We start from the raw sequence: 20,961 nt of genomic DNA, 5'->3' as shown, positions 1-20,961 counted from the left end.
GAAGCAGATGTTCCCAGTGTGTCTGGGGGCCCTAGAGGTGGATAGTGGAGGGGAACGCAAAGGGAACTGGTGTCCTCTCGCCATTTCCATTTCTCTTGTTGCAGTTGCAGACTGGGCTAGAGACCTCTGTATTGGTGACCTAGGGGTCACGCTGGGGAAGCAGGGCTCAGTGTATTCCAGACCACACTGGAGGAGCTTAGAGGCAAGGGGGAGGGCAGGGCTGAGAAGCATTGTGCAAAAGTGGGGGGACTGAGGGTGTATGATGGATGGGTTGGAACCGCAGTACAGGGTGTGAGTGCCCGCGCCTGCGGTCGGGGGCGCGGAGGCGGAGGTGGGGAACGGTGAGGGGAATCTGGCGGGAAGGAGAAAACGCCCCCCTACCCCGCCCACCCACTGGCGGAATCGCATGCGCACAGGGGACCTGGTGGGAAAGGCTTTTGTTGGGAAAGCGGGCCGGCTGGAGGGGTCCGCGCATGCGCAGGCTGCCCAGCCGCGCGGCGGGGAGGGGGGGCGTTGCGCGGAGAAAAGGGGCGGGGTGGTCGGAGCTGCTGTGCTGGCAGCAGTAGGCGAGGGCGCGGCTGCGGGGTTCCTGGTGCTGAGGACGGACGCCATTGGAGCCCCAGGGAAGGTAAGGATCCAGCCCCAGACAGGACCGGGAGAGAGCGAGTGGAACGAGGGTACGCTGTGCCCTCCCCATCCCCAATCCCCCGCCCCCGGATCTGAACAAAGCCCAAGCACGCAGAACCTGAACCCCCTTAGACCCGCGGTCTAGATAGGAGCCTCCCCCCTCCACCGCCATCAGACGCAGGCTCCCCGATCCGAGCCCTACTTACACCGGAGCCCACCATCCGAACCCCTTTAACAGACCCGTGTGCTCCGTGCTGAGCTTCCTTAGAGCGGAGGCCCCACCTCCACCCCAAACACTCTGAGATCAATCCAGTGGAACTGAACGTTTTGCCCCCTTCCTGGAGTTGCAGTCCTGGCCTCTGAGACCTCCAGCGCTCCAGTTCGAGCCTCACCTAGCCCGAAGACCCCCACCCCATACACCTTGAGCGCTCCTGTATGAGCCCAACCTAGACCTGAATCAGCTGAATCCCCCCACCGGCACTTAGAGGGTCCCTGGGATTCATTTTCCCAGAGCTTCCAGCGGTCCCCGTTTGTCTCAGCCCTCTCATGTCATTCTCCTCCCCACCGTCCTGGCCCCCTGCTCCAGGCATTAAATTCAGGCGCTTTATTTCTCCCTCTCTCAACGCATCTCCTATGGGACTCTTTGGACCCAGGCCCGCCAGTGCACCCCTTGTTCAAATCCGGCCGCTGGGCCGGGGAGCCTGCCTGTCCTAAACTCCCCTTTCAGTGTAGGGACTCCTCCGACCTCCTCTATCCTTCTCTTAGGGCTCTGTCTCTGAGGGAATCTACCCCAGCAGCCTTCACTCCCCCACCCACCCCGACCTTATACTGCCTGGTAACCTGATGATTGCAGCTCCCCACTTCCTGAGAGATCCGGCCTCCTGCTGGGTCCTGCCCCCCTCCCCCTGAAGAGGCCTCCCCGTCCCTCTCAGGCTGAGCTCTCTTCTCCTTGGGACCCCCAGCATGGCTGAGGGAAGCTACCACAAAGAATCTGAAGGGTACAACGTTGAAGACATGGACGAGGGTAGTGATGAAGTCGGGGAGGAAGACATGGTTGAAGGCAACGACTATGAAGAATTTGGTGCTTTTGGAGGCTACGGAGCCCTCACCAGCTTTGACATCCGTATCCTCAGAGCCTTTGGGAGCTTGGGTCCAGGCTTTCGCATCTTAGCGGTGAGGCCCCTTGTCGGCCACCTGCTAGCCCTGGGCCTTCCCTCCTGCGACGTCAGGGAGGATGGGAGGAGGGGGTGGGTGAAGGCTGGAGTTGAATGGGGAAGGACTGCCCAGCTTCACCAAACCTTCCCTCTCCTGCTGGGAGAAGGGGGATTTGGGAGGGTCTGGGGGCTGGTCGGGGGCTGGCCAGCACAGGGCGAGTGTGTACAGCTGTCTGCCTTGCCCTCCCCTCCCTGGTCTTGCAGAATGAGCCCTGGGAACTTGAAAACCCTATGCTGGCCAGGACTCTGCTGGAGGCATTTCGGATGGATCCAGAAACACTTGCCAACGAGCCGGCTGCCCGTGCTGCCAACGTAGCCCGGGCCGCCTCCTCTAACCAAGCTGCTCGGGCCGCTGCTGCTGCTGCCCGTGCCACCTACCATCAGGTGGTCGCTAACCACTCAGTGGCCACAGACCAGGGCTCAGGAGGCGATACCCAGCCCATGACATCCGCTGCCGAGGCTCAGGCAGCCACCCTTGAGACAAGCCTTGCTTCTCCGCACAGCTCCCAGATGCTAGTCAAGAGCGAGATGGCCACCCCCGGGGCTCCAGCAAGGTCCACGCAGCCCCAGACATCCTCCCGGGCCCAGGAGGCTGCTGCCGAGGGCCCTAGTACGGCCTGTGCTTTCTCCCAGGCCCCACGTGCCAGTGAGATGGATGCCACCCGGCCCAAAACAGCCTTCCTGGGTCAGAACGATGTCTTTGATTTCACCCAGCCGGCAGGTGTCAGTGGCATGGCCTTCCCACGCCCCAAGAGACCTGCCCCGGCCCAAGAGGCTGCCACAGAGGGCCCCAGTGCTGCCTCCGGGGGGCCCCAGGCAGCCTCTGCCGGGGAGGGGGCAGCCACCCGGCCAAAGACGACCAAGTCTGGGAAGGCTCTCGCCAAGACTCGGTGGGTGGAGCCTCAGAATGTTGTGGCAGCAGCTGCTGCCAAGGCCAAGATGGCCACGAGCATCCCTGAGCCTGAGGGTGCAGCTGCCACCTCTCAGCAGAGTGCGGAGCCCTGGGCCAGGATGGGAGGCAAGAGGACAAAGAAGGTGAGACCTCCCTGCTGTCTCCAACCCCCCTTGCTCCCCTGCTTTCTGGGCCCTCTCCTCTCTGCCTCCTCCTCTCCCTCCCCGCATCCCCTCCCTTCCCCTCCCCTCTCCTTCCCTCTCCTTCCCTCCCCTCTTCTCTCAGCTTGTGCATGTTTCTCCAAGACAGGTTAACTAGCATGTTTTTACTCCACGTAGTCCCTACCCTCAGGCCTGGAGGGAGAAGCGGTTGGCTCAGTGCCTGGCACTTAGTAAGCACTCGGCACGTGTCATCCGCTGTTCCTACTACCCTTATCTCCAAGTACCTGCTCTGGTTAAGATGTGTGCCAGGTGCTTTTGCACGGGTAGCCTGGTAGCCCTGAGTCTCTCCTCTGTCTGATGGTACAGTCCAAGCACCTGGATGACGAATATGAGAGCAGCGAGGAGGAGAGAGAGCCTCCTGCGGTCCCACCGACCTGGAGGGCATCGCAGCCCCCACTGACAACTGTGCGGCCTCAGATGGCCCCTCGGCCCCCCATGGCCCTGAGGTCCCAGGTACCCTCAAGGCACGTACTGTGCTTGCCACCCCGCAATGTGACCCTTCTGCAAGAGAGGGTAAGAAGCCTGCCCTTCCCCCATCTCGCTCCTCTCCTCCCTTGCGGGCCTGTTCTTTGAGGTCGCCCACGCCTTGGTCTACCCGTGTGCTCCCTCCTTCTCCAGGCAAATAAGTTGGTGAAATATCTGATGATTAAAGACTACAAGAAGATCCCCATCAAGCGCTCAGGTGGGCAACCTGTGCCCCCTCCCTGAGCTCTGCCCTTCCCCCCTCCCACAACCCTGCCCTGTGGGCCTCCCATCAGATGCCCACACACACACATCAGGCCTGGCTGATGGCTCCATTTGCACGGTGTGGGGTCCTGAGTGTGCTCCCTTCAGCAGGGCTGACAGAAAAGCTGCAGCTCTGTGGCCCCTGCTCAGCCTCGGTGCTTTGCCCACCCCTCCCCTCCTGCAGACATGCTGAAGGATGTCATCCGAGAATACGATGAACATTTCCCTGAGATCATTGAACGAGCAACGTACACTCTGGAAAAGGTGGGTGCGGGGCCGGGGGCAGCTCTGTGGAGCAGGGGCCGCAGGGAACCCTTGCCCCCTGCATCCCCTCGAGGCCCAAGGGCAGGACTATGTGCTCTGGAAGGAAGCCCTCCCTGGCCTCTCCACCTGGGAGCTTCCTCTGCCTGCCTCCTTCCCTCCTTCTTGCCCTTCGTGCTCTCTGAGTGTCTGTGGTCTCCTAAGGTGGATCCCATTGTCTCAGCCAGTGTCAGTGCTCCCACAGGGTACTTCCTCTGCGGCCTCTCTTCTTCCTCCTCCCCCAGGGCTTGGGGCTCCCCGCCAAGGAAAAGCTCTAACGGGGAATTGAGTGACTGCCTGCAGGACACCCAACATGGATGTTTGATCTCACATTCTGTTTTCTCCCCCATGTAGAAGTTTGGGATCCACCTGAAGGAAATCGACAAGGAAGAACACCTCTACATTCTTGTCTGCACACGGGATTCGTCAGCCCGCCTCCTGGGAAAGTGAGAGAGCACAGGAGGGTGGTGGCCTTCCTTGGTGGTGCCTCCCCGCTCCTCTCAGAGAAACGGGAAAGTGGGGTTGGGGGGCCTAGCATGGCTCCCACCCAGAGTTAGCGGTGCTGAGCAGTTAAGGGCTGGCAGGGGCAGTAGCCTGGGCCGAGGATTTGCTGCTCTCCGGGTTTCGCCCCTGCCCACCCTTCCCCACCCCCATCTTCCTAGGAAAGCAAGCTCCTTGGTTGCCTCTCCCTGCTAAGGTCCTGGCCAGGGCTTGGCAGAGTGGGCCTCGGCAGGGGGACGGGGGTGTGGGGGTGCTCTCCAGTGGAGTTGTGCTCCCGACGCAATGCGCAAAGGGCAGGGAAGGTCTGGATGTGCCTCTGGACACAGGGTTGCCAACCGTTTGCTCCCTGCCTAACCCCATCCTCGGCAGAGCCCTGGGAGGAGGTGTTAGCATCCCCATTTGATGGATGAAGGGACTCAGTCTCAGGCCGAGGAATGAATTGTCTGGACCAGGTAGCGCAAGCCATACAGAGTAGGAGGAGCTGCCCTGTAGCCCAGCAATCTGGGAGAGGCTAGTTGAGTGAGCCGGCTGTGGTCCCCCCGGGAAAATGGCTGCTGGACAGGATCCCTCTTTCTACACCTTCAGGACCAAGGACACTCCCAGACTGAGTCTCCTCTTGGTGATTCTGGGCGTCATCTTCATGAACGGCAACCGTGCCAGCGAGGGTGAGTGGCTGGACCTGCAGCTGGGGGGTTGCCCGCCGTCTCACCTCCGTGTGCTAAACTCTTGTACCTCATCTCCCCTCGCAGCTGTCCTCTGGGAGGCACTACGCAAGATGGGACTGCGCCCCGGGTATGATTGGGGTCTCTCGGCTCCCACTCCTCAGTGTGTCTGTCCTTGGGCACAAGAGGCCCCGGGATTGCAGTGGCCTAGTGGTCTCTGCGGGGCGTGGCGTCCTGGACTAGGTAGAGCGCAAAGGGTCCCACCAGGGTGCGTGGGGAAACGGTCCTGAGCACTGAGCACCCCCTCTGCTCCGTGTGCCTTCTCTGTTCCCAGATGAGAACTAAGAGAAACCATCGGACCTGGGGGCTCCGTCAAACCCCTCCCTGGGGCGTCGCTGACAAGTGGCCGTCTGGCCTCTGCTGCCGGCCCAGGCATCCATGGGGACACCCCACAGGCTGGGAAGCTCTCAGTCCTGCTGGGAGTGCTCCCGCCCACCCCGGGCACTGCCACTGTCTCTAGTCATGCATTCCTTTCCTTGCACTCAGGGTGAGGCACCCATTCCTGGGCGATCTGAGGAAACTCATTACAGAGGACTTTGTGAAGCAGAAGTGAGTATCGACTGAGTTCACTTTGCCTCCCACTCAGGCCTTCCTCGTGTGCTGCTCTGGCTGAGGAAGCCATTCCCCAGCCCATGTCTTAACACCAGAGGGATGGGTGTCTGGTGTGAGTGTGGGGTGGGGGGGAATGTGAGTGTTGGGGGGAGGGCAATTCCAGGGAGGCTTGGGGAAAGGGAGCACATGCTGACTGCGAGCACCAGGTGGGGTGGTACAGCCCCCATCTCGTTCAGCAGCTGCCCTCTAGGCAGTGTCCCCGGCTTTACATCTCAGGAGCCTGGGGCTCAGAGAGTGGAAGCCTGACATGGCTCCGGCTGGGATAAGGCCCATTTGGGCCTGGAGTCCAGCCCCGCTGACCTTCTAGCCCAGGCCCACCCCATCCTCGGTGCTTGGAGATCTTGTGTGCCCTCACACAGGCCCGTATGCATGTTCACCACCCCCACCCCCGCCCCCTGCACCACACACACACACACACACACACACACACACACACACACACAGATGGTCGAGAGTATGCATGGAGTCCACTGCTCTTGGTTGACTGTTTCTTCCTGTACAGTCATTTTCTAGGGTGGACTGTCCCAGGGTTCAGCCAGGCCACGGACGAGCCCCATGGTGGGGTGTGCTCAGAGCAGGGGGCCTGAAGAAATGGCTCCTCTGTTTACAACACACCCAACAGGAACCTGGGTTATTGTGACAAGGGGCACAAAACTCGTGGCCTTCCTATGAACAAATACCCTACACGTGCCCCCTGCACGTCCACGTGGCTGCTGGGCAGGACCAGTGGCCTAAGGGTGTGAGCACCTCAGTTTTGGAGGCAGAAACCCCTGGGAGTGAGCGTGGGAGCGAGGCAAGGGCTGCGGGGCCAGGGCAGGCCTCCTGCGGCAGCCAAGCTGCAGCCTCGGGGCTGGGAAGGGGCCACCTGGGAGCCACTGGTGCAGCAACAGGTCTGCCTGGCTGGAAGCAGAAGTTTATTTTCCTCTCTCACGCAGGTACCTGGAATACAAGAAGATCCCCAATAGCAGCCCCCCCGAGTATGAGTTCCTCTGGGGCCTGCGCGCCCGCCACGAGACCAGCAAGATGAGGGTGCTGAGATTCATCGCCCAGGTAAGGCAGAGCCTCTGTTCTGGCTGGAGTTTCCCATACCTCGTTGGTTCGCTGAGGCCCAGAAAGGTTCCTAAGTCACTGACACAAGTTCACAGACGTAGTGAGTGGGTGGGGCGAAATCCCAGGTCTGGCACAGAATAATGGGAGCCCGATTCCAGTCGTGCGGGTTTCTATCATGATTTTGCAAAGCGCTCAGGAGGGCGTATGGCAGGAAGCAGGTGCTGAGCGAGGTGGGGTAGCTGTTCCGACGGCTGCTGTTCTTCCACCGCAGTATCAGAACCGAGACCCCCGGGAATGGAGGGCTCATTTCTTGGAGGCTGTGGATGATGCTTTCAAGACGATGGATGTGGATATGGCTGAGGAACATGCCAGGGCCCAGATGAGGGCCCAGATGAACATCGGGGAGGAAGCTCTGATTGGACGGTGGAGCTGGGACGACATACAGGTCGAGCTCCTGACCTGGGATGAGGATGGAGATTTTGGTGACGCCTGGTCCAGGATCCCCTTCGCTTTCTGGGCCAGATACCATCAGTACATTCTGAATAGCAACCGTGCCAACAGGAGAGGCACCTGGAGGGCTGGCGTCAGCAGTGGCACCAATGGTGCGGCCAGCACCAGCATGCTCGATGGCCCCAGCACCAGCTCCACCATCCGGACCAGAAACGCCGCCAGAACCAGTGCCAGCTTCTTTTCCTGGATTCAGTAAGATTGGAGGTCATTAGATGAGACTCTGAAGGATGGGGTGTGGAGGGACTGGGAGGAGTCAGGGGAAGGCCTGGGGTGTCATGGGGGAACGAAGAGAGCCTGACGGGACGCTCAGTTTGTTCTTCCTATCCCTGACGGTTCACCTGTATTGACCCTTGTGTTCTGGCCTTTGTGTCTCCCGGTTCCAGGCAGCGCTGAGGAGCTGCAGCAGCCCCCTGCCGAGCCAGAGTGCCTCCTCTGCCCCCTGCCCCCCGACAGAGCACTCTAGGCAGCTACTCCCCGTCCATGGAAGATGGCATGCCAGATGACGCGCTCTCTGCCCTTCCTGCTTTCCTGTGTGCTTTTTGTCGTGCTGTCGTGTTTTGGGTATCAGTATTGCATTAAAGTTGCAAAATCAGTCGGACGTCTTCTCCTTTTCCTGGGCAGGTGTGGCTCTGAGTGGCCGGTGGTCAGGCCCTCCGGGACAGGCGGGGGCCGCCTCCCCCTAAAAGGCAGACGGGTGTGGCTGGGTCAGGCACTGGGAGGCGCAGAGATGCCAGCTGAGTGTGGAGGCCAAGAGTTTCCAGGGGCTCCGGCCCATACAGTTTCATGATTTCTTACACTGTGTGGCCCCGGTTAAATGCCAGTGGGGATCCTCAGGAGAAGGGGTGGGGTGGAGGGCCGTGAGCCGGTGCCACCGTCCCTCCCACCAAGGGACGGGATCCACAGACATCCCCTAGGACCCACCTCCGCCCCATCTCTGGAGGCGCTGTCCTGGAATCCTTCCCTCATCATCCACACCATTTCAGGACCTCCTCCCTCAGACCGAGTCTTAAGGACAATGAGGTAGGCCTCACAGTGACACTCTCACCCCTCCAGCAGGTAGAAGGAGGAGCCATTACTGCCACAAGAGCCGATTCAGTGAAAGAAAGCTGTAGGCAGACCTGGACAGCCCATTGCCTGTGACCATGACCCGAGGCCCTTTGGGAGGCTCCGGGGCTCTTCTCCATGGAAGCAGGGCTCTCCCGGCGAGGCCAAGGCCAGCCTAGGTCTCTGTGTCTTCAAGGGCTGCGTGATCCCTGCGGGGGCGGAGGCTAGAACTTTCATTCCCCAGGTGCGCGACAGTGAGGGCAGAGACACTTTGGAACCCTGGGAAGGACTCCGTAGCAGGAAGGGGCCGTCTCGGGCTTTTCTGGGTCCCCCAGTGACGTCCACAGCTTGGAGGACAAGGCTCCAGGTTAAGAGGAAGGAGAGAGTAGTGTAAGGACCCCAGCCCGCCCAGCCCCCCCCACCCCCCGCTTGCCTCTTTGCCCCAAGAAGTGGTCCCGCTCCCTCAGCCAGACCCGGATCCTGACCCAGACCCAGCTACATCATTTGCCAGAGCCAGTGGAAGACAGAAACTCTGGTCACCTGGCTCAAAATGTATTAACGATCGCAAGAGAGCAGCAGCAGAGCACTGCACCCCTAGTGCAGACCTGCTGAGGGACGGCCCGGGCCGCACCCCCAGGAAGCAGGCTCTGTATGGACCCCCGTCCCCTAAAGACAGGCTTCACGCGGGTTTCTGCCTTATTTGTTGCTGCTTTGATTTCTGCCTCCCTGGCTGTGGGCTTGATGCCTGGCCTTGTGGACACTCTGTGATTCCGACAGAGATTCAGGCCCCTTCCAGGTGCAGGTTTCCCGGTCGACGGCCCGGGATTTGGGAACCCAGCCCTGGCATGATGAATGACACCGGAATGTTTCTGGTTCCCTTGCCCTGGGACCTCCCAGGACCCTGCTGTGCACGCAGTACGCACCTGCCTTGTCATGGACAAGGGTGGGGCACTCGCCACAAGCCACAGGGATGAGCTGGAGCACTGTGTTCAGAGGACACCTGAGATAAGGCAGCTCATCTAGAAAGGAGGAGAGAGCAGCCCTCAGAGACAGGGTGCTGGGGAAGGTACCACCTCCCCAGGCCTCCAGGCTTGCAGCACTCTCCCCTTCCACCCCCTTCCCCATGGTTGTCTTCACCTGGGCCCTGCTCCCCCACACTCTGCAGGGAGCAGTGCTGAGAGCAGGGTGGGGAGGGAGGAAGGAGGGCACTGGGGATCGCGGAAAGACACAGGGTCCCCCAGAAACCTGCACCTGGAAGGGGCCTGAATCTCTGAGGATGGTCACCTCGAAGGCGGCCGACCTCCTCACCCACGGGGCAAACATGAGACCAAGGCAGGCCTCCCTCCCGGCCCCAACCTCAGCCCTTCCACGGGCTCCCCCACCACAAAGGCCCACAACAGGTCTCAGCAACTGTTTTCTGAGGCCCTACTATGCGCCAGGGCCGTGGCTGAGGTGTGCGTGCACCTTGGCAGCTCCCGCAGCTTTCTCCCCAGCCCAGGCCTGTGCCCTCTGACTCCTGGGACACTTGTTGATGGACAAGCACTCACCGATTCACTTGTTTCCAGTTACTGACGATTATGTATAAAGTCGTTCTGAATATTTGCATGCCACTACTCGTATGGCCTTGACGTCATTCACCAGACAGCCCTGATGGGAGGTGATGATCAGGCCCATTCCATGGATGAGGACACTGAGGCTCGGAGAGGGAGGACACTTGCCCCACGTCCCACAGCCAGGAAGGGGGCAGTGCTGGGACTCGGGCCCAGGACGCTTTGAGGCCAAATGTGTGCTCTGCCCACTGCAGTCTGCTGCCACTGCCTTCGAGGGACTCACAGTGTCGTGGGGTGACACCCCCAACTCTCACCCCTCTCTGCAGACACCCACCCTCCTGACCACCCGGGCAACCCATACAGCTCCCCATCTCCCTTCACTGAGCCAGCACCCCACCCTTCACGGCCTCCCTGCCCCTGAGGTTCATCGTGGGCTTTTAAGGCCTGCCACTGCCCACCCAGCCTCCTGACACATCCTCACTCCTGTGTCCTGGAGAGGCCAACGCTTCAGCATCCTCATCAGAAATGGACTCGCACACCTGAGGGTGACACAACAGTCCCTTTCCAGGCCAGCTGCCCTAGTATGGGGTTCAGCAAATACATGCAATATATTTTGAAACGGGTGACCTACCCACGGGTTACAAAGTTCAAGAAGTGAAATGGGGTGCACACACCCAATGACCACATGAAAGAAGAAAACTATGAAGACTGGATACTAAGAGTTGATGATGAGGGTGTGAAGCAAATGAACTCCCCTACACTGTCCATAGAAGTCTTCATTTGCAGGAGGCCTCCGGAAAACAGGAGGGATTAGAGCATGTGGCTACTTCAGGCAGCCTGGACAGAGGAGGCATCAGAGATCAGGTCTAGGCGAAAGTGAGCCTTCTGAAAGCAGGGAGGGAAGACGTGGGAAGATGTAGCTTCACTATGAGCAGCGCACTGCTTTTAGCCAGGAATCTGAGAGAGCTGAAAGCCAGATAATCATGGGCCTTTCGGGAAGGCAGCAGCTACAAATTATCTTTAAGCTTGTCTCTGAAGCTCTCTAGGACACTGAGGGGTCCCAGCACCCAGAATCAGGACACAGAGGATGAGCCCTGGGATCAGGCCACCCTCACAAATCTCCTCCTCTTGCTTCCTTTCCCAACACGGTGGGGGGGGGGGCGTGGGGGGAAGGGCCCCAGGCACAAGGTTCGGAGGCAGGAGGGACAAGGGCAAGGGCAAGAATCAATGCAGAAGGGCGTTCCCGATGTCCAACCTCAGCTGTAGTTTCACATACTTGTCAGAAGCATGCTTTGTCCTTCTGTGTGTGGGCAGGTTTCGGAGGCCTGCAGAGGCTGGCGAGACTCCCCTGCTTGCTGCCCACAAGGAGAACACTGCAATGACTGCTAAAGCCTTGAATATTTTCCTTATCAGAGGTCCACGTTTTGGGTGTTCGCTCATTTGCAAACTGAGCTCCTCCAAATGAAACTAATAGTCAAGGTTTCTCTTTATCAGTTGTACTGGGGTTTCACTGGCCACCAAAAATGTATCCATTTAAGTGTACAGTTCCATGGACTTTGACAAATGCTACCATCCATGTAACCACCACCTCAGTCAAGAAAGAGAACATTTCCCATCACCTAATAAAGTTCCCTTGTGCCCCATCCCAGTGAATCCCTACCATCCACATCCAGCCTTAGGCAACCACTGATCTCCTCTCTATATTGCTTACAGGTTAGAATGCTGTTTACGAGAGCCTGTTATACACATAAATATGCAATATGTAACCTTTTGTGTCTGCCTTTTTTTCCCTCTGCTTCAGTGCTTTGGAAATTCATCCATGCTGTGGCACAAATCAGTAGACTAAATTAAAATTGTTCCAATTCGCAAGCTGATTGTCTCTGTTGAAATCACACAAATACACCAAAATCTCCTAGAACTGGTAGGTGAATTTACCCAGAGTGCGAGATACAAGATTACAGCACAAAATCAATCATATTTCTAGATACTAGTAAAACAGCGTTGGGAGAAATGAAACTTAAGAGAGGAACACCACGTACCACTCACAAATGAGGGCGATTCTTAGTTGTGAATCTAACAAATGACACATAGTATTTGCATTCTGTAAACTGCAAAACACTGAGGAAAGAAATAAAAGAAGACCTAAATAAACGGAAGAACATACCACGATCATGGATTGGAATATTGACCGTAGTAAAGATGTCAGTTCCCCCTAAATTTATCTATAGGTTTAATGCAATTCCAATAAAAATCCCAGCAGCACGTTTTCATTTTGTAGGTATAAACAAGCTGATTCTAAAGCCTGTACAAAAAGTAAAAGAAACTAAAATAGCCAAAACAACTGTGACAAGAAGCATAAAATTGGAGTCACATTATCTCATTTAAAACTTATAAAACTACAGTAAACAAAAGTCAGTGTGACGATGGTGAAGCAACAGACACACAATTAAATAAATTGGAGGGAAGATTCCAGAACTAGTTTCACAAAATATGGCCAATTCGTTCTGGACCAAGGTGCAAAAGCAATTGAATGAAGAAAGGATTGGCTTTTCAGCATATGTGTGGGAGCAACTGGACGTCCATCTAAAAGAAAAAGAACCTCACACCTTATCCTAAAACCCACTAAAAATGAATCTTAGATATAAACCAGGAACATGAAACTGTAAAACTTTTAGAAGGAAATAACACAAAATCTTCAACCTGGAGTTTGGCAAGGATGTTTCAGGTATGACACCCAAAAACTCTTTTCCTCTGTGAAAGGCATTGTTAAGGGTTTGAAAAAACAAATCCCAGGCTGGGAGAATGTATTTAAAAATTACATATCCAACAAAGGTCTTGTATCCAGGATATATAAAGAACTGTCAAAACTCAACGGAAAGAAAATAGTGGAATAAATATCTGAAGAGGCAACTTCAATAAAAAGAATATATAGGTGGCAACTGAGCACATGAACAGATGTTCAACTTCCCTAGCTCTCAGGCAAATGCAAATTAAAACTAAGGTGAAATACCTGTCTTCCTATTTAAAAATGCTAAAACGTAACAAAACCCAAAACAAAACAAGAAAGAAAGAAGCAAGCAAAGAAACAAACCAAGGAAAAAACACCTGACAATACCAAAGGATGTTAAGGATGGGCAGCAACTGGATTTACCACAGGTTACTGATGGGAATGCAGAGTGGCACAGCCACTATGGAAAGAGTTTTACTGCTTCTCATGAAGTTAAACTTACACTTAGCCACGTGACCAACAACTTCACCCCTGAAGTATTTCCCCTAGAGCAGGTTAAACGTGAGTTCACACAAAAACCTGTACACGAGCGTTTATTACAACAGATCTGTTCATAATCAACAAAACCATGCAACAACCCAAATGTCCTTCAACAAAGTGCATTATTCCCATACAATTGAATACTATTCAGTGGTAGAAAGGAACGAACTACTGATACAGTCAACAACGTGGATGAAACTCAGTAACATTATGCTTAGTGATAGAAGCCAGTCTCAGGTTACTTTTTAAATGGCTCCATTTGTAGCATGGTCTTGAAAAGACAAAACTAGTGTGACTGAGAGCAAATTGGTGGTGCCGTGGTTAGGCATGGAGGTAGAGCATGACTACAAATGGATAGCACTGGGGACTTCTTGGGGGTTGCAGAAATGTTCTGAATACTGATTGTGATGGTGGTTACAAGAAACTATACAAGTAAGTGTTGAAATTCCTAGAAGGGGATGTCCAGAAGAAGTCTATGTCACTGAACATTAATTTAAAAATAAAATAAAATAAATAATGACGCAATAGCCTTTTTCAGTCAAACAAACAAACAAAAAGTATTAGAATTGTCCACCAGTGGCCTGTACAATAGAAAATACTGAATGCATTTCTTTAGGATGAATGAAAACCATGCCAAATTTATGCCCAGATCAACACAAAGGAACAAATACCTATAGAAATGGTTAAATATGTGGAGGGGGGAGGGGAAGGGTTTCTAGAAGATTCCTTTCTTTAAGAGTTAACTGAATGTTTTCAAGACAAATAACAATGCATTATCGGGGATATAATATATGTATAAATAAACTGTATGGAAACAAAAGCAAATAAATGGGATTATAAAAATAAAGGCATACATGTGTGTAAGGAATCTTATTCTTTGAAGATGAAATGCCTGAAGTGAGAGAGTGGCATGGACTTATATATACTACCAAATGTAAAATAGATAGCTAGTGGGAAGCAGCCACATAGCACAGGGAGATCAGCTCGGTGCTTTGTGACCACCTAGAGGGGTGGGATAGGGAGGGTGGGAGGGAGTCGCAAGGAGGAGAAGATATGGGGATATGTGTATATGTATAGCTGATTCACTCTGTTATAAAGCAGAAACTAACACACCATTGTAAAGCAATTATACTCCAATAAAGATGTTTAAATAAATAAATAAATAAATTTAAATATGTATAGTATACTCTTCTACAGGAACCACTTAAATATAAAACAAAAGGAATAAGTAATAAATATGTAGATTAAAATGGAATACTGAAAACTACATCAGCAATACATAAGATGGCAAGGGAATGGGGTGAAAGAAAAAATGAAAAAGCAAATCAAGAAATTAAGGAAAGAAAGGGAGGAAGGAAAGGAAGATGGAAGGAAGGAAGGAAGGAAGAAAGAACTATAGATAGAAGGAAAGAAAGAAAGAAAGAAAGAAAGAAAGAAAGAAAGAAAGAAAGGAAAGAAGAAAAGAAAGAAATCTGCTTGAAATAAGATGGTGGATTTAAAGCCAATACTATTTCTACTTAAACTAAATGTAAATATTCTAAACCCTACAAATAAAACACTGAGATTTCTAGATAGAATAGGTGTAGGATTCCATAGTATGATGTTACATAGGAACTCCCTCTAATATAGAGACAGAGATAGGTTCAATGAAAAAGATATGCCATGTGAAGATGAATTGTAAGAAAAAAGAGAAGGTATAATAACAGATAAGATGGATTTTAGGATCAGTGATAAACAAGCATATTTAATAATGAAAAAAATGGACTAATTACTCAGGAAAGCACAACAGTTCTCAATGCACTGGATAATTGAAGGTTAAATTACATAGAGGGGGCTTCCCTGGTGGAGCAGTGGTTGAGAGTCCGCCTGCCAATGCAGGGGACACGGGTTCGTGCCCCGGTCCGGGAGGATCCCACATGCCGCGGAGTGGCTGGGCCCGTGAGCCATGGCCGCTGAGCCTGCGGGTCTGGAGCCTGTGCTCCGCAACGGGAGAGGCCACAACAGTGAGAGCCCCGTGTACCGCAAAAAAAAAAAAAAAAAAAAAATTACATAGAGGGAAAACTGACTGAACTTAAAAGAGATATAGATGGACAAATGTATTTAATAGTTGGAAATTTCAAACATTTTTTCTGAGATTCTGGTATAATAAATAGACAGAAGGCCAATAATGATAAAGAGAACTTTAACAACACTATCAACTAATTAGACCTAATTATAGTACATTCCCCTCAATAGCAGTGGAATACACATCCTCTTCAAAGGCACATGGGACATGCAGCAAGAAAGAGCCTCTCTTGGCGTTACAAAACAATATTGCATCAATGAAGAAGGATTGAAGTCATGTAGAGGATGTCCTCTGGGCCCAATGGAATAAAACAAGAAATCCATAGCAAGAATATTTCTAGAGAATCCCCAAACTTTGAAATTTAACAAGGATTTCACAATAACACACGGTCAAAGAAGAGGCACTAGGGAAATTTGAAAGTACGTTGAACTAAAGGGAAATGTAAACACAACATATCAACTTTTGTGTGATTAAGCTAAAGCATTGCTTAGAGTGAAATTCTCACTTTGCATGATTATATTCGGAAAGAAGAAAGGGCTAACATCAATGGACTACAAAACTAAGATGCTACCAAAAGAAGTAAAAATTAAACCGAGAGGAAGTAGAAAGAAGGAAACAATAAGGAGATCAATGAAATGGAAACCAAAGAAATAATAGAGAAAATACAGTGAAGTCAATAGCTGGTTCACTCCAAAGATTTATACAATTTATAAACTCAGTGTAGACTAATCAAGAAAAAAAGTATTGATAGCTAAGACACAAGTGGCCAGTATCAGGAGTAATAGAGGAGATATGACTTTAGAGTGCAAAAAATGCTAAAGCGACAATAAGGGAATAATATGAAAAACCTTTTTTTAAAAATTGACAACATAGAAAAAATGAGCAAATTGGTAGAAAGACACAGCCTATCAAAACACACTCAAGAAAATAGAGAACACTCGAGTAGCCTTATATCTCTTAAAGAAATAGAATTTTTGGCTAAAAATCTTCCCACAAAGGAAACCGCAGGCACAGTTTTGGCCTCACTGGTGTGTTCTACAGAATATTTCAGGAAGAAATAGTACCAAATTTGCACAATTCTGCCAGAAAGAGAAAGAGGAAGGAGTACTTCCCAATTCACTCTCTGAAGCTATTGTCCTTGTACAAAACTATCCTTATACCAAAACCAGACCAAGACATTGCAAGAAAATATAGCTGCAAACCAATATCCCTCAAGAGCATAGACACAAAAATTGGTAACAAAAGGCTAGCAAATCGAACGCAACAATACATAAAAGAAAATTTTTATGACCAAATAGGGTTACTCTCAAAATATAAGTTCTCTTGAACATTTGGAAATCAATACATGAAGTTAATCATATTAATAGACTACAAAAGAGAGCCATACCATCACCTCAAATGATGCACATCCTAGGCAGAACAATGGCACCCAAATGTATCTACGTATTAATCTCTGTAGCCTGTGAGTATGTTACCTTACCTGGCAGAAAATACTTTGCAGATGTGATGAAGTTGAGGATCTTGAGATGTGGAGATTATCCTGGATGATCTGGGTGGGCCAATGGAATCACAAAGGTCCTTATGTATAAGGAGGTGGCAGGAAAATGAGAGTGAAGAGTAGGACATGTGATGTCAGAAGCAGAGGTCAGAGAAGAGAGAGGTTGGAAGATGCTATGCTGCTGCCTTTGGACATGGAGAAAGGGACAGGAACCAAGGAGTAGAGGTGGCCTCTAACATAGGAAAGGCAAGGAACAGATTCTTCCCTAGTAGCCTCAGAGGAACATAACACTGTAGACACATTGACTTTGGCCGTGTAAAACCCATTTCAGATTTCTGCCCTCCAGAACTCTAAGATAACAAACTTGTGTTGTATTAAGCCACTGAAGCATGTGGTAATTTGTTAGAGCTGCAAGAGGATACTAATCTAATTCGGAAAAAGCATTTAACAGACTGTAACACCTACTCAGATGAAAAGTTCTCTGGAAACCAGGAATAGGAGAGACTCCTCAACCTGATAAAGGTCACCTAAAACATACTTCACAGTTAAAAGGTGAAAGCTTTCCTCTTAAGATCTCTCACCACTCCTGATCAGCACTGGACTGGCAGTCCTCACTAGGGCATTAAGGCAAGATTTTAAAGTATACAAAGTGGAAAGGAAGGAGTAAAATTGTCTTTATTCATAGATGAAATAAACCATCTATATGGACAATCTTTAAGTATCTTTTAAAAAAATTACTAGAACTACTACTGATGAGATAAGCAAGGTTGCAGGATATGAGGTTGGTAAACAAAAGTCAGTTACAGTTATCTATTGTGAAAACAAGCAACTAGAATTTTAAACAAAAATGTCATTCATAATTCATGCAAAACATGAACGACTTACAGGTGAATTTAACAAAATGTGAGTGAAGTTGTAAAATGATACACAGTAGGAATTGCCTAGAGAAATTCACAACCAAGTAAATGAAACGAGAGATGGATCATGTGTTTGTATTTTTTTTTTTTTTTTTTTTTTTTTGCGGTACGCAGGACTCTCACTGTTGTGGCCTCTCCCGTTGCGGAGCACAGGCTCCGGACGCGCAGGCTCAGCGGCCATGGCTCACGAGCCGAGCCGCTCGGCGGCATGCGGGATCTTCCCGGACCGGGGCACGAACCCGTGTCCCCTGCATCGGCAGGCGGACTCTCAACCACTGCGCCACCAGGGAAGCCCCCCATGTGCCCCCGTGTGTTTGGATTTTAAGGCTCAAATATGTTAAGAAGTAAAGTGTCCCACGGTTGATCTATTGATACACAGCACTTCGAATGACTAGAAAGCAACAAGATACTTCTACAACGTCTACTGACATACAAAGGATTGGAATAGCCCAAACAACACAGAAAGAGAATCACATATTTGGAATTCTCACATTGCCTAACTTTGTAACTTACTACAAAGGTACAGTCATCAAGATAGTGTGGTACTAGAAAAAGGATAGACGTATAAACAAATAGAAAATGAATAGAAAGTCCAGAAAGAGACGTACACATATAAGGGCAATTGCTTTTCAACAATGGTGCTAATGTAATCCATTGGGGCAAAATACGCTTTCAACAAATATTGAAGAAGCATTGAGTATGCATATGGAAAAATGTGACTTTCACATTACTTCAAATGACATACAAATATAAGCCAAAATAGATAATATGCATACATGTAAAGGGGAAAATTATAAAACTTGCTCATGAAAAACCTATGTTAGTTAGTTAGGCAAAGACTTCTTAGAACACAAAAAGCATGAGCAGTAAAAGAAAAAATCAGAAAACTATAAAGAAAAAATTTTAAATGCAAATGAGAAATTTTGCTCCTTGGAAGATCCTGTTAAGAAAATAAAATCCAGTCACAGAAGAAAAGAGCACATTTGTAATACAGAACTTACTTGCACATCTGAATATATAAAAATCTCTTACAACTCAATAACGGGAACCCATAACTTGTTTTTAAAATGGGCAAAATATTTGAACAGTCATTACCCTAAATATGATACATCAAAGGCAAGTAAACACATATAAAGTTGCTCAAAATCATTAGTCAACAGGGAAATAAAATTTAAACCCAAATGAGATGGCACACCACAACTACTAGAATGAATACAATTCATATGGCTGAGTATGGCAAGGGCTGGTGAGGTGGAGCCACTACAGATTTCAGACGTGTGGGCACAAAGATTAGGTACTTCCATAAAAGTTTGGCAGCTTATTATCAAGGTACGCATACGACTACCGCATAATCTAGTCATTCCAACCCTAGGTATTGAACCCAGAGAAATAAGAGCACATGCCAACAGCAAACTTGTACATGGATCTTAGTAGCAGCTTTATTCATAATGTCTCCAAACTGAAAACATCCTAAATGTCCATCAATTGGTGACTGGATTATCAAACTGTGGCATATTCCTACAAAGGGTCAAAAGGAACAAACCACCAACATAAACAATGCCTAGGAAAATCAAAAGAATTAAGTGGAAGACCAGAAACAGGATACTGCATACCTTCTGATTCATTTTATACACAATTCTTGAGAAGTCAGAACTAAAATGAGACAAGGAAGGTTGTTGATTGCCCAGGGCTAGAAGTGGGATGAGGAGAATGACTGCAGAGGCACATGGGGAACTTTGTGGGACACTGGAAATGTTCTCTATCTTGATATTGGTGGTGGTTACACAGACGTTCCAATTTGTCAAAACTCATCAAAGTGTACACTCAAATGAATATAGTTTATTGAGTGTAAATTGTGTCTCAACAAAACCAAGAAATAAATGGAGCGTATAAAAAGCAAAATATCTGAAAGCAAGAAATGAACGGATACATTCTCAACAGGTAAGACATGGTAGAGAGAGAATCAGTGTGCTAGGTAAAAATACACAGGATAAAATAGAGAGAGAAAAAAGGATGGAAAATACAGAATAGGTAGTAAGAGATATAGTGGATGCAGAGGCTAACATAGGCCTGCTATTTTAATTGGAGTTCCATGAAGACGTGACAGAGAGAAAAGGTTCTAGGCCACAGTTGAACAGATAGGGACCATGGTGCTTCCAAAACTGACAAATAACATGTCCCTTCGAGACTCAAGAAACACTAAGGAGCCGAAGCAGGATAATTCTGAAGTAAACATCTCTTAAATTTGTATAGTCAAACTGCTGAAAAGCGAACAAGGAGAACATCACAAAAGCAACCAGGGAAAATCAAGCCATGGTCTTCAAAAGAGGGCGATGAGACTGACAATTGACTTTGAACATAGTCAAGGAAGCCAGAAGTATGTAGAATGATACATTCAAAGTGCTCAAAGAACAGAACGGCCAATGTAGAGCTCTATAACCAGGAAAAAGATCTTTCAAGATGAAGGTGAAATAAAGATATTTTCAAACAACCAAGAGGGTGACTGTTTCATATTCTTACCATATGATCCAGCCATCATGCTCCCTGAGATTTACACAAACTTGCTGAAAACTTTTGTCCATGCAAAAACCTGCACACAAATGTTCATAATTGCTAAAACTTGGAAGCAATCATACAGCATGGTGATCACAGTTAATAATAATGAATTGTATAATTGAAGTTTGCTGAGAGAATAGATATCAAGTGTTCTCACCACGAGAAAAGGGTAACCATGTGAAGGGATGGATATGTTAATTAGTGTGACTGTGGTAGTCATTTCACCATGTATATTTATGTCAAATCATCTCACCGTACCTCCTAGATATATACGATTTTTATCTTACTAAAGCTGAAAAAACAAAGGATGCCTGGCAACAGGTGAATGGGTAAACGGTGGTACATCCATAGAATGCAATACTATTCACTAATAAAGAGAAATGAGCGATCAAGCCACAAAGAGACATTTAGGAACCTAAAAAGCGCATTGCTACATGAAAAAAGCCAATCTGAAAAGGCTACCTTCTCTATAGTTCCAAGTGGACAATATCCTGGAAAAGGCAAAAGTATGGAGACAGTACAAAGGTCGCCAGGATTCCAGGGGAGTGAAGGAAAGAGGAATAGGTGGAAGAAAAAGGCAATTTTAGGACAGTGAGACTATTTTGTATGTGGCAGTAATGATGGACACACGTCATTTTACGTTTGTCAACAGTACAACACAAAGAGTAAGAGTTGACCCGAATGCAAG

General features: G+C 49.8%; 1 protein-coding gene and 1 non-coding gene across 5 annotated transcripts; both read left to right on the top strand.

The window, feature by feature from the left end:
* The first annotated feature begins 470 nt into the window (after positions 1-470).
* LOC125960236 (melanoma-associated antigen D4) lies at positions 471-7,967 on the top strand. Of its 4 annotated transcripts, none has more exons than XM_004286282.3 (13): positions 471-628; positions 1,590-1,800; positions 2,046-2,876; positions 3,261-3,467; positions 3,573-3,636; positions 3,865-3,944; positions 4,335-4,426; positions 5,067-5,146; positions 5,231-5,273; positions 5,690-5,752; positions 6,751-6,865; positions 7,137-7,567; positions 7,759-7,967. In XM_004286282.3, the coding sequence occupies exons 2-13, from the start codon at positions 1,591-1,593 to the stop codon at positions 7,766-7,768; spliced, it is 2,226 nt and encodes a 741-aa protein (XP_004286330.1). In that variant the 5' UTR covers positions 471-628; position 1,590; the 3' UTR covers positions 7,769-7,967. The 4 variants fall into 4 exon arrangements, with proteins under 4 accessions (XP_004286330.1, XP_049560557.1, XP_049560558.1 ...); XM_049704600.1 differs by having other exon boundaries at positions 472-628; positions 1,560-1,800; XM_049704601.1 differs by having other exon boundaries at positions 480-628; positions 7,137-7,579.
* Positions 6,376-6,504, top strand: LOC117199058 (small nucleolar RNA SNORA11). Its single transcript, XR_004480248.1, has one exon. It is a non-coding gene; the product is annotated as a small nucleolar RNA SNORA11 (small nucleolar RNA).
* Positions 7,968-20,961: the final 12,994 nt, after the last annotated feature.

The sequence above is a fragment of the Orcinus orca genome, chromosome X (assembly GCF_937001465.1).
Source record: "Orcinus orca chromosome X, mOrcOrc1.1, whole genome shotgun sequence".
Classification (NCBI taxonomy): domain Eukaryota; kingdom Metazoa; phylum Chordata; class Mammalia; order Artiodactyla; family Delphinidae; genus Orcinus; species Orcinus orca.
The sequence above is the reverse complement of the archived record's forward strand: the minus strand, read 5'-3'. Positions and strand labels throughout refer to the sequence as shown.